This window comes from Poecilia reticulata, linkage group LG8 (genome assembly GCF_000633615.1).
Source record: "Poecilia reticulata strain Guanapo linkage group LG8, Guppy_female_1.0+MT, whole genome shotgun sequence".
In the NCBI taxonomy this organism is placed as follows: domain Eukaryota; kingdom Metazoa; phylum Chordata; class Actinopteri; order Cyprinodontiformes; family Poeciliidae; genus Poecilia; species Poecilia reticulata.
This window is the reverse complement of record NC_024338.1, coordinates 22,019,529-22,031,348: the sequence shown is the minus strand read 5'-3', so window position 1 is coordinate 22,031,348 and position 11,820 is coordinate 22,019,529. Positions and strand designations below refer to the sequence as shown.

Genomic DNA, 11,820 nt, shown 5'->3' with positions numbered 1-11,820 from the left:
AAAGCTCGTGGAAATCCAGTTATCATATATATAGCTGTCAATAGTAAATAAAAGGAGAAATACACTGAATATTCTGCTTTTAAATATATGTGTAGATCGGTTCAAAGCAAAGCCCTCAATTCTCCTTATATTTTTGCATGGGAATGAAGCAGCAACAGAGAGAACAACAGCAAACATTTGAGCTTAATTTTTTGTTTGGAAAATGTCTTTTCACCAGCGGAGGGTGGAAATTCAAGTCARGAGGAGGACGGGAGATGAGAGCACAAGAAACAAAATCTACTTGTTTGTTGGGCATCAAGAATGTAGCAGGTAGAGTTTGATGAATTTACTTCTTAAATGTGCTCTGGAAAAGGAAACAAAGTCTTAGATTCGTTATAGTTTTAAATAACTTTTTACAGTCCARTCTTTTACAGGGTTGCTACACTACAATCAGTGTTTTAGATGGTGATCTGAACGTGGAAAGCCCTCTGCATATTTGGGAATTAAAATCCTTATTTTTATTCTTTTTGAAAAATGTAATAGGAATAAAGTCTGCAAACACAAACATTTTAACATAGCGTTTCCTTTTTTCCTTACTCTTCAGCCAAAATTAACCCTGCCTTCCCAGAAGTGAATAGTGCACAGTAACATTGTGTTTGTTTCAGCAAAAAGTATTTGGTTTTCCACAGTTTTATCACTCKCACGCAATGAGCCAACACTARCGCATGTTGCAAAAAGCTGTKTTAAAGATCACRAGAAAGGGATGCAAAGTTAGCGTTTGATAAAAACATGTATTGGTTACATTTGGACGAGGATAGAGGCAGTTGCGTGTGTGTGTGTGTGTTTGTGTGTATCTGCAGGTTTAAAAAAAGGTCCTAATGAGAAAGTGACACCTAACACTTTGTCCAAAGGGAAATGACACAACACAGCAACACACCTTAGAGTTTGTAGGAGTCTGTGTTTGTGTGTGCGAGAGAGAAACGTGGAGAAATAGGCCAGCGTTGAGCTCTCGGKTGTGTGTCTCTGTAAAATGATACATTTAAMCTCTGACGCGTGACGCTCCTGCACTTCCAGCATCACTAGCTTCTCCATTTGAAAAAAAACAGACGCATGCACAGTTACTTCTAAAAATATGTACAGGCAAATGTAAAATGATCTAAAATGAATTAATGTTAAATTACACTGCAGTTTTGTTTGTCTGGTTGAAATTATTAAGGTGGTGTCTTCACTTAGATGATAGAGATCAGGCAGAAATTGTGATATGAGCCCATCACGCAACATCAAGCAATGCAACAGGGAACTCAACTCCCCGATAAGCAAGGTCTGCCCTCTGACCTGTATTCAGTCACCATGGTAACCGCTGAACTTGCTTCAGCAACATTGGAAGACAAAATCCCATTGGAAATGACCATTTAAATRCGAATAGACATGGTTATATGTCGCTGGGCCTTGGTTACATCTGCCTTGAAGAAGCAGGACATTGTGATTTCCACAACATTTATCTAATTACAATATTAATTAGGGGCCTAATTAATTAACACACACTTGACAGGGCTTGATGTTTCACAAAATCTCCTAAATTTCCTTACTTTTAGCGTGACAGCTGCTTAAAGTGCGTCGACTGGCTTTGGTAACAGAAAAGCTAATATTTCTGCCAGGCTTGTGAAAAACTGAGCAAATTTATTATTATGCTGCTACCAATCAATTAATGATGAATTTATTTATGGAAAAGAGGACTGGAGATTTCACAGTCGAAAGCAACTGTGATTTCCCTTTCTGTTCCCGGTTCCTTTTGGGATCTTCTGTTTTGGATGACAACATGGATAACCRCCATCATGATTATTTTAACTCTCTTTCAGTGATATTGGAAAAACACTGAGCGGATAAAAGATKAAGAAAACACACATATCATGTATCCTGGATTTAAAAAACCCCAAAACAAAACAAAACAAAACATGCTTGAGCAGAAAGCCATTTCCTGCATCACAAATCAAGAGGCAAGTAAACAAGGAGAGGAATGCAAAAGGAGGGAAACCTTGGAGATGACTGGCTGTAAAACCGAAGAAACTACAGGCAGTGTCATGTAACCTGGAGAACATATGCACAAACACTCCACTCTGAAACTTTTACTGGGATGTTTATAGGGCAGATGTGCAGGAAAACACAGATGCAKAAAGGTTTGAGTCTGGCTGTGTTCCCTCTGCCCGTGAATGGGTGCAGCAGCAGTAAGTGCCGTGATTGATATCTGCAGACGTTCACGTTGAGAGATCGAGAAGAAAACAAGCCACTTTCACAGGTTTTGCTCTAAAGAAAACTACCGTATTTTCCGGACTATAAGGCGCACCGGATTATAAGGCGCACTGCTGATTTTTGAGAAAATTTAAGGCTTTTGGGTGCGCCTTATAGTCCGGAAAATACGGTAAAACACTTTATTTCAGCGCCGTCACTCACTCAATGCTGTTAACATCTGAAGTCAGACCGTCCTGACCTCGGTCTTTTCATCTGAACGTCTGGGATTTCAGAGATACGACCAGGAAGCACAATGTCATCTTGACCACAGGTAGTGGACTCTATATTGTTTACTGCAGCAACAATCAACTGCAGTTACTTAATACTTTTATGGTGAACAAAAGTTAAGTATGAGACAAACTGCAGTGGTGAATATCCCAAACCTTGCTTTCCCAGTGCCCTACCCAGCTGTGAGTGGGTGAACTTAAAGTGCCAGCGAGTTTTGTTCTGGCTGCTTTGAGTCTCAGATTCCCTCTGTCCTATTTTATAATGCTTTTAAATCTTAGGCTGCCTGCTTGTCCTCCTTCGACCTGTCTTAAAAAGTAAAATATGAGGAGAAATGTGCTGCTCTCAGCAGCTTGGCTGTCCCGTTGCTTAGTAAGAGGAAAATAAAATGGACCAAACCACGTAGCATATAGTGTCAAATACTAATAATCCAAATGAACAATCAGTTTATATCAGCAATCATAGCTTGAAAAGCCTTTTAATAGATGTATAATTTATTGCAGTAGAGCTATTAAACACCAGAGGGTTTAGGGGAAAAAACTTACATCGTAAGTTTTTTTTTTTTTTTTACAACAAAATTCTAGGTGGGTCTGCTGTGAGAGAAAGGACGTAGAGGATCCGTGGATCTCTTCTTTTCTAAAAAAAAAAAGTGTGAATTTTTCAAAAATATTAATACCACTGGAGTGAAAAAGAATGTATTGTAAGGCTCTCTACTCAATGTGACTTTGGGAATGTGCCACATCGGAGCAGTGATTTAATGCACAGACAGCTATTGGCTTTTGCAATATTTTTGCAAATTTAGAGAAGAACACTGGTCAACCTGTTCCTCAATTTAAATTGTTTTTAGTTGGACAATATTAGATTACCTCGGTGATGTCTGACTGGAAGATCTGAAACATTTAAGTGTGACAAAACAGCTAAAACAGGGCACATCTGTAAAGTGGGGGTTATAGATTGCTGACTGCATGGTTGACTTTGAAGAGCCTTGTTGTCATATTTAAGTGCCATACAAATAAACTTGATTGATTAGTTTGTCATATCGCTGAATACCTTTTTTTTAATCCTTGGTTTTCTTCTCCATTTTGTTGACCAGTCTGTTTTTCCCTTTGCTTTTACTTGCTGAACTTTAAGCCAAATCTTTTTTTTTTCCCCTGTCACAACCCGAAAAGACTTCTGCAGAAGACATTAAATGCTCTATTTGTGTGGTGTGTCAATCCTAAGTCTTAATATCTATAAGGGAACAGATTCCTTTGAGATGCAACAGGAAATAGAGGTCCCTGTTTAAGTATGCATTTCGTTTTAAAAGGCTACTTCATTTTTGGTTCAGGCTACTCTGAGTGTTTCCTTCCAGCTTTTCCCTTTGAGTCATTAACATGGAGAAGGAAACAATTTTTTTTTGCAAATCTTGGTGGGTTAGAACATCTTAGCGCTGCACGTTGTCCAAGACAAGAGGGCAAGAAGTAGACGAAGTCACCGAGATATTTAAAATGCAAAGCAGTGAAGCTGTCAAACCCCATRCAGAGTAAGGGCCTGAGTGCTGGAAGCATGTCAACAGGGCAAAGCTAAGTAAAAACACATGTGGCGTAAATGCAGAAAGCAGAAGGGGAGCGGCGTGTTCCTTCTGATAGGCGCGCTACGAAACCAAATCTGAGTCTTGTGGACACGACACGACAATGGCTGTCACCGTGGGCTGAAATATGAAAACAAATTCATGAAATTCAAAATTTTCTAGTGAAAATGAACACAGACAGATCACAGCCCACTGTAATCTATACATTTTCCTTTAACCAAAACAAAAAAAAAAAAACTTCCAACCCACAATGGGAGAGCTAATAGCTTTTTTGTTTTTCTTCAAGCTTTTAACAACCCAGACTGTATGCCTTCTTGCTGGTGTCACCTTCTGACATTTCACGGCCACTCTTACTTCTGAAACAACGTCTGGCTTGCTTCCAGCTAAGCTTTGTTACTCCCTCATCAGCACACAAGAATTTGAGCCTGCAGAACCTGCACGACTTCTACAAAGTCAATCTTAAACTGGCATGACAGCCACAAAACAAGTCCAGCGAGGAGAGAATCTCAGAGGAGACATGACTCAGTACTGGCAATCTGTTGGCTGTTCGGTTTCTCGCTTTGAAATAAGACGATGGCTTTAATTCGGACTTACCTTCTTCGCAGCCTTCGAAGGCGACCTCCTGGTGGGCTTCTGCACCTGGCTGCCCTGCTTGGACACAGAGCCGTTCTGGCGCTTCTTGGTGGGGGAGGAAGGAGTGGAGGAGGGCGTCGGCGAGGAGGAGGCCGGAGGGGAGGAAGCGGCGGGGAGCGCCTCTGTCCCGAGAACGGCCATCTCTTCTGTGGCCGTCAGATGCAGGCTGCGGAGGTTTTCGTATGTCTCCTGATCGACGACCAGCAGCCTGGTCTCGTTTTCTACTGCCTTGATCCGCTGTACCACCTGGAGGAGGGACACCATCATCATTTGATTTAGAGATTATTAATTTTCGTTATCCAGGTTTCATTACGCCAGGTTTGGCTTTGATACGATAACAGCGCTTCACAAAAGTGCTCAAAGTCGCTGAAACACATTTTGCCACCACAAACCACAAACCACTAGGATTTTTTTTGTGACAGACCAACAAAAATGTGAAGTTCAAGGAAAATGACGTTTTTTTTTTCTTCTACAAATAAAATGCTTAGAAGTGTGGCCTGCATTGCTCTGAATCCCTAACTCCAGAGAAACCAGTTTTCTTTGGGATTCGCCAAGCTAGCTAATAGAATCTGGCTGCACTGCACATGACCAGCAACAAACCATACCCTCTGTGAAACATGGTGATGGATGCATCATGTTGTGGGAATGCTTTAATTCTGCAGGGAGAGGGATACGGCTGCAAAGCATAAATAAAAACATGACATTTGATAATGTTTAACACTACAACGACCATATTTATTGCTGTCTATTCTCCCTCTCTCAGTCACTAACATGCAAAGGTTGAATGCATGGAAATTGGAGATATTATGATCCAGAAAATATTGCAGCCAAGCAGACCTTTGTGTTGCAATAGTAAACAAGTTGAAATCGAAAGTGATGATTGTGATTTATTATACTGTGGTGCAGCTCCAGACAGAGAAGTAAGTTTGTGTTGATGAAAAGACAATCTTGAATGAAAACCTATTACAGGACGCACCTTCTGTTGTGACAACAACCCTAAACATACGACCAGAGCTACAATGGAATGCTTTGGRCGAAAGCCTGTTCACGAGTTAAAATGGCCCAGTCAAAGGCCAAGTCTATATCCAGCTGAGAATTTGTGGCAAGACTTGGAAATGAATGTTCACAGATGCTCTCTATCTTATCTAACTGAGCTTATTTTCAAAGTAGAATAGCCAAAATATTCGGTCTCTGAATGTGAGAAGCACAACTATGGTGGTCCACAAGTTGTAAAACCAAAACCTATAGCATTAGATCAATTGCAGGATAATCAGTGACGAGTTTATATCTTTCAATGACACACATCCAAATTATCCTGATCTCTTGCGTAATAAGGAGTGAGGGTCTGTTTTGGAGGTGGTCTGTAACAGTTTAAATGTCATCAAACATCATTATCCAACTAGTTTAATCTGTCCCACTCAAATGAGAGGACGGAGCACATAGATATCCTGAGAGCTGAACCCAGCGACCAACATCTTATGTGTTTTTTTATCTATGCTGCAACAAGGTCACAGAGAGAGCCTGACGGGCTGTACACAGATAATTATAAAAACCCCTCAGACTCTCTGTGAGCAGGAGCCAAGTCCTCGGAGAGAAACAGCCCAGTTCAGGCAGAACTGGAGACAGTTTTAACCTAATTTACGGTGGCAGCAGCGGGTTGGCTTGTTTGCAGCTTTTTCTTGGCACAGACGTGCTGCGCAGGCTGTTGCTGTCTAGAAAAGCACGTTCTTATCTGTGGAAAGTTTTTTTTTCTCAGGCTGAGTAAGAATCTATAATGTCAACGCGTTCTTTGTTTTCTAAAAAACAAAAAAAAAAAAAAAAGAATTGGAGCAGTGGGTGCCTGATTGTTTCAGTCATCCAGCGTGGCCTGTTGATGCACCCCCTGCAGACAGASATGGCCCGTCCTGTAACATGAGTGACAATCATCAATATGAATGCCCACGCGTGGAGATGCACTCGCCTGGTGGTGCGTCTCTCTCTCCACGTTGACTCCGTTCACCGCGACCACCCTGTCCCCGGCGCGCATTCCCGCCGCCTCCGCCGGAGACCCCGGCTCCACTTTGCGGATATATTGGCCGTTCTTCCCCTTCTCGCCGTGCAAGTGGAACCCATACCCGCTGTCCCCCTTTGCCATGATGCAGAGGCGCGGTTTGCGCTCGTTGGCCATTTGCTCTTTCGTGCCTCAATCCTCCTGCAGACTCGGTTATAAACTTATGGTGCAAAAAAAAAAAAAAAAAAAAAAAACTCAAAAGATGGGGAGTTCAGGAGAGCAGGGTTAAACTTCCAGTGCGCAAAACCATGTCTGCTCCCTGCAGAGCAACACGAAAACTCCCACAAAAAGACATCCAAATGAAGTCAAAAACAGCAAAAGAATTAAAAGACAAAAAGTTAACAGGCAGCGCAGTTAAAACATCCTGGGTGGTTTGCATCCAGTCTGCCAGATCGTGTTTCTTCTGCTCAGGCTGCAGCGCACTCGGAAACTCACCAGCCTTCAGATCCTCCGACAGAGCATCACTGCTGCCTCTGCAGACATAGTAAAAGCGAAAGAGGTCACCAGGGGCTCGGCCGCCTCTCAGCATTTATCCATAAGGGCAGCCTGGAGAACACACGCTCATCTACAGGAGCGCCAAGCGCTTGTCCACAATAGCACCACCTTCCTTCCAAAACAGAGGTTGCGAAAGAAAGTTCAGGAGAGTGAGTTTAAAATGACACAGTGTTGCCCCCTGGTGGAAGGAAGTGTTCCCTCCCTCTCCCAATAACGCTCTAATAAACAAACAAACAACTTCATTTAAGCAGAGGCATGACCGCGACAGGCACTGTGTTTTTTTCTGCTTTTAGGCGCATTTTATTTTCGGCACTGATGTTCTAAACAAATGTGTCTCGGGTTGAGGGGCTGAAAATATGACAAGGCCTCCTGGTTTTTCTTTCACCCAGCATAAATCTGAAAGTGATCAGGAGTTAAAACCAAACAAACAAACAAAAAAAAAACATTCCTCACCTCTCGTGAAAACACAGGTAGCCCGATAAGAGTACGTTTCAGTTCTGCATGTTTTACATGCAGAACCACACAAGTCATTATTCCTTCACTTCTTTGTGAACACCCTCTATTCTCCGTGCATCTTCTGTGTACAGCCAAAACACAGAAACCTGCAAGACAAGGAGTTTATGGAGTAGGCAACAGATGCCTTCAGATCCAATCCAGTTAGAGTTTGTGGAGGAAGGAGGCTTGCAGGGAAGGCTCCTTGTTTGGGTGAGTGCTGCTGCCTTTTAAGGGGAGATGATTGAACCTCATCAAAGTCTACAGAATCGGCAAGGAGGGTGCGTATTTTACCAGCAGATTTTTATGCTGTGTCAGGATGAACGGTGTTACATTATGCGCCAGTGGTCATAATGTTATGGCTGATTGGGATAAGTCCTCTGATGTAATTCTGGACCCTTGAAGCAAGCATTATTTGGATGCTGCAAACCTTTGATTTTGGTAAATTAGTTGACTCGGACATCGCTGAGTGTAGCAGTTACTGCAGCGTGAGACATTTCTGTGAGGAGCTTGGTAGGAAGATTAACACGTAATAGTTTAGGAAAATGTCATTTCAATGCGTCAAAGAAAATTGTGTGGTTTTGGTACCAAAACTGGCTGCAGCCCTGGATGCCTGCATCATTTTACATATGATCCTGCTAATGGCTTATATTGTAAATTTATTATATTGAATATTTATGTTGCATTAATTAATTGCTGCTGAGTGTGTTGCTTCAAGCTCACCTTTCTACCAAACAGACTTTTTCTTCTGGGTTTTATATAAGGACATCAATACTACTCACACACTTGTCCATTTTAGTCACATAGAGTACCACCAATCAGTTGATTCTTGCCAGTAAATAAATCAAACTACCCTGATTCGGGCATAAGACATCCTTTCAAGATGTCTCTCAGTGCTAAATAACAGTCATTCTAAATATACAGCCAAAATAAATGGTACAGACAGCACATTTAAAACAGAGGCATTATAACGAGTAATACCTCTTCTTGAAAACAGACCATAAAAACAAAAGGGATTCATTTTGTTTGACAGTCTTCTGAATATCTTATCTTAGAAGAAAAAAACATGCTCACAGTTAGTCTGCTGCAGTTTACAAAGACATGATAACAAAAAATGTAGTGAAAGTCAGGAAATTCCACGTCAGTATGAAGCCCCATGGGTAAAACGTCAGAGTGCCCTGTGGTCCACTAGTGCACAACTTGGATGAGCAACAAGACAGAAATTACAGGGAATTTGTTGCAGGTTTTGAGGTGAAAGGATCAACATTAGTGTTCCCCAGAGCCCCCACCTGGATGGACTGTGAAAAAATGGGACACAAATATGAGATTTAAGATCATGGAGCAGCATAGATTTTATCTGATATTCGACAATTCTAGAAATATTCCCAGATTAGCCATAAAGTCCTAATGTAGAGGGATTGTGGGTTACCGTTGTCTTACTGAAGGGATCGAGGACTTCACTGAAAACAGGAAATATAATGGTACACAGACGTTATTCATCATTAATGCTATCCTGACACATGTAAATTATCCATGTACGTATATTACAATACTTTGTTAAAGAATACCTCTTGAACCTTTTCACACTTGTTACCTGACATTAACAACCTTTAATGTATTTTCTCTGTGTTTTGTCTGCTAGACCAACACCAAGCAGCGCAAAATTGTTAAGCGAAGGCAACAAGTTGCTTGGTTTACTTGCAAACTGTTACCTAATGTGCAATTGCATTCAGTGTCTTTCCATATCGTTATTCTTTCAAACTCACCTGAGAGCCTCCATTCTCTCCTTTTCCATCTGCTCTCCCACTCCACCTCCTCCAGCCTCTCTTCTTGTACCCTAAATATAATATTCTCTGTTAAACAGAGCAACTGTTGAACCATATTTTTTGTATCCCCTACTTGTGGCAAAGTGCAAACAGCACTTCTTCTGGTTTCTTTCAATAATTGAAAATGAATACTTATTTCAGTGAAGGTCGCGTTTTTAACATGTACCGCTAACACTTGTCTTATCAAGAGTTACCAACCAGGCCTAATCCAACCATGAGGACAATGGTTGGCTTCATGCTGTCAAGTTAGCCCCTGTCTTGTTTGGTTTCCATTCTCATTCTACTTTCTGTTTATGAACTGAGCTCAGTGACACGTTCAAATTTAGGATGCTGATCCTCTAACAATCCTCTCAATTGTTCACAAAGTAGAACTGCAGAATAAAAAACCCACATGTGGTTTCTATTTGCTAATTTGACGACTTCTAGATCTATCATAGTTGGACCCTTTGGATTATATCAAATGTTTAAGACTAAAATGGGTAGAAAACATTTGCACACCATAATTGTCAGATTTGTATTCGTAAAATTTTTCTACGACAATTTTTCTGCTTTTGCTTTTATTTCATAAAGAGTTCTAACTTTTAAAAGTTCTCATTGAACAAATTTTAACTATGTGATTCACACTGATTATTTTTTCCTGCTTAATTCTTGAAGGTTCATAGACAGGCTTGTGCCTATATTGACCAATCAATATATAAGAGGTGGGATGCAGTGGTCAGGTCAGAGGTCCATCATAGGAATTAAGAGTGAGGAATTGATCTTTTTGATGGTTGGAAGAAAGCAGAGTGCCCTGAGAGAAAACATGCATGATGCACCATCTAACATGCAGGGATTCCACACTAGGACCTACTTACTTCACAGGCTTTATGCACTTTCTGATTGAAAATTAGAACTTTTACCTCATTGCCATTCTGTGAGATTTCCACTATGTCCGTAGTTGCAGTATTCATCTCTTTGTAAGAGCAAAGCACTTTCTTAAAGCTCTGGTTGAATTTGTCCGAGAGGAAACCGTAGAGGACTGGGTTGGCGCAGGAGTTGACGTAGGTGAGGATGACCAGGGAAAAGTAGAGTTCAGCAGTGAATTTGCTCAGGGCTTTCGCCACCTGGCACTGCAAACAGGATAAACCACAGCGAGGAAGCGGTCAATGCTCATCAGCATCAGGCAGAAGGTGGAGGCAAACTGGCACATGCCATCAGCAGTCATGGAAACCTTGCAGAGGAAATTGCCAAATGGCCAGAAGGACAGCGCACTGTTGGTCCCCATTAAAGGGATCCCCATGATGTAGAGTTCGTCCGCCACGGCTAAATTCATGATATACATGTTGGTCACTGTCTTCATTTTGGTGTAGCGGGCAACGACATAGATAACTAATGCATTACCCAAGAATCCCACTACGAAGACAGTCGTGTAGATTACTGCAGTAACCTCACTGAAGGGCATTGGTGGGGTTGTGTCTGAACCATTGGTGCTGCTGGAATTCTCTGACATTATTGTCTCATTGTAGTTGGTCATGTTGAAGAAGGAGCTGCCGATGTCCATCAGTTTATGGTGGATTATCTTAAGAGAGAAAAGACATATACACAATCGCAGTTGTTATTTATGCTTCAATGGCAGCCATTACCTAGAAGGAACAATTCATAACGTTCATAAATGCTCAAATTAAAGCTGCCATTGTGGACCAAAGACATAAGGTTTGTGGCTGTTTCAACATCTATTTAATAATTATATTAAACACTGCACATGGTTACTACATTACACAAACATAATTAATACAGTTAACAATTTAAGTCATTGATAGAGAAAATGTATTTAGAAAAGGCATATCAATTTTATTTCAACAGTATGTACTCAGGGTTTACAACTTAAGCAGACATCCATGTGCTGTCCTTGGCGGATGGCAGTCTGCAGTGAACTGGTGGATGACAAAGGCAATGGTATACTGTAGTGAGCAGTTTGAAGAAGCCCCACCATGTGATCCACAGGGTTTTCCCAGCTGAGCACAAACTTCATGCACTTTGTTTCCACAGGCACCACAGCAGAATCAAGTGTAACCTGTTAAAAGGGATATGAAGTTATTATTCCTATGTTATCAATTTTCTACWGCCAAGTCTACAACCACAGGAAGACAAAGTATAAGAAACTTAACCTTCTAATCATTTGATAAATATTCATTGGAGAAATGTGAAGTTAATGAGCTGATAGATAGATAGATAGATAGATAGATAGATAGATAGATAGATAGATAGATAGATAGATAGAT

General features: G+C 41.1%; 1 protein-coding gene and 1 pseudogene across 1 annotated transcript in view; both read right to left on the bottom strand.

Annotated features, from left to right (window-relative positions):
• LOC103469308 (Na(+)/H(+) exchange regulatory cofactor NHE-RF2) overlaps window positions 1-7,348 on the bottom strand; it is a 34,046-nt gene extending 26,698 nt beyond the window's left edge. The window contains exons 1-2 of the mRNA XM_008416908.1: window positions 6,657-7,348; window positions 4,658-4,942 (exon numbers count right to left, since the gene is read on the bottom strand). Coding sequence (XP_008415130.1) covers window positions 4,658-4,942; window positions 6,657-6,863 — 492 coding nt within the window. The 5' untranslated portion in view covers window positions 6,864-7,348. The remainder of the gene's footprint in view (window positions 1-4,657; window positions 4,943-6,656) is intronic.
• Window positions 7,349-8,956: 1,608 nt separating this feature from the next.
• On the bottom strand, window positions 8,957-11,129 carry LOC108166479 (somatostatin receptor type 5-like; annotated as a pseudogene).
• Between the last annotated feature and the right edge of the window lie 691 nt (window positions 11,130-11,820).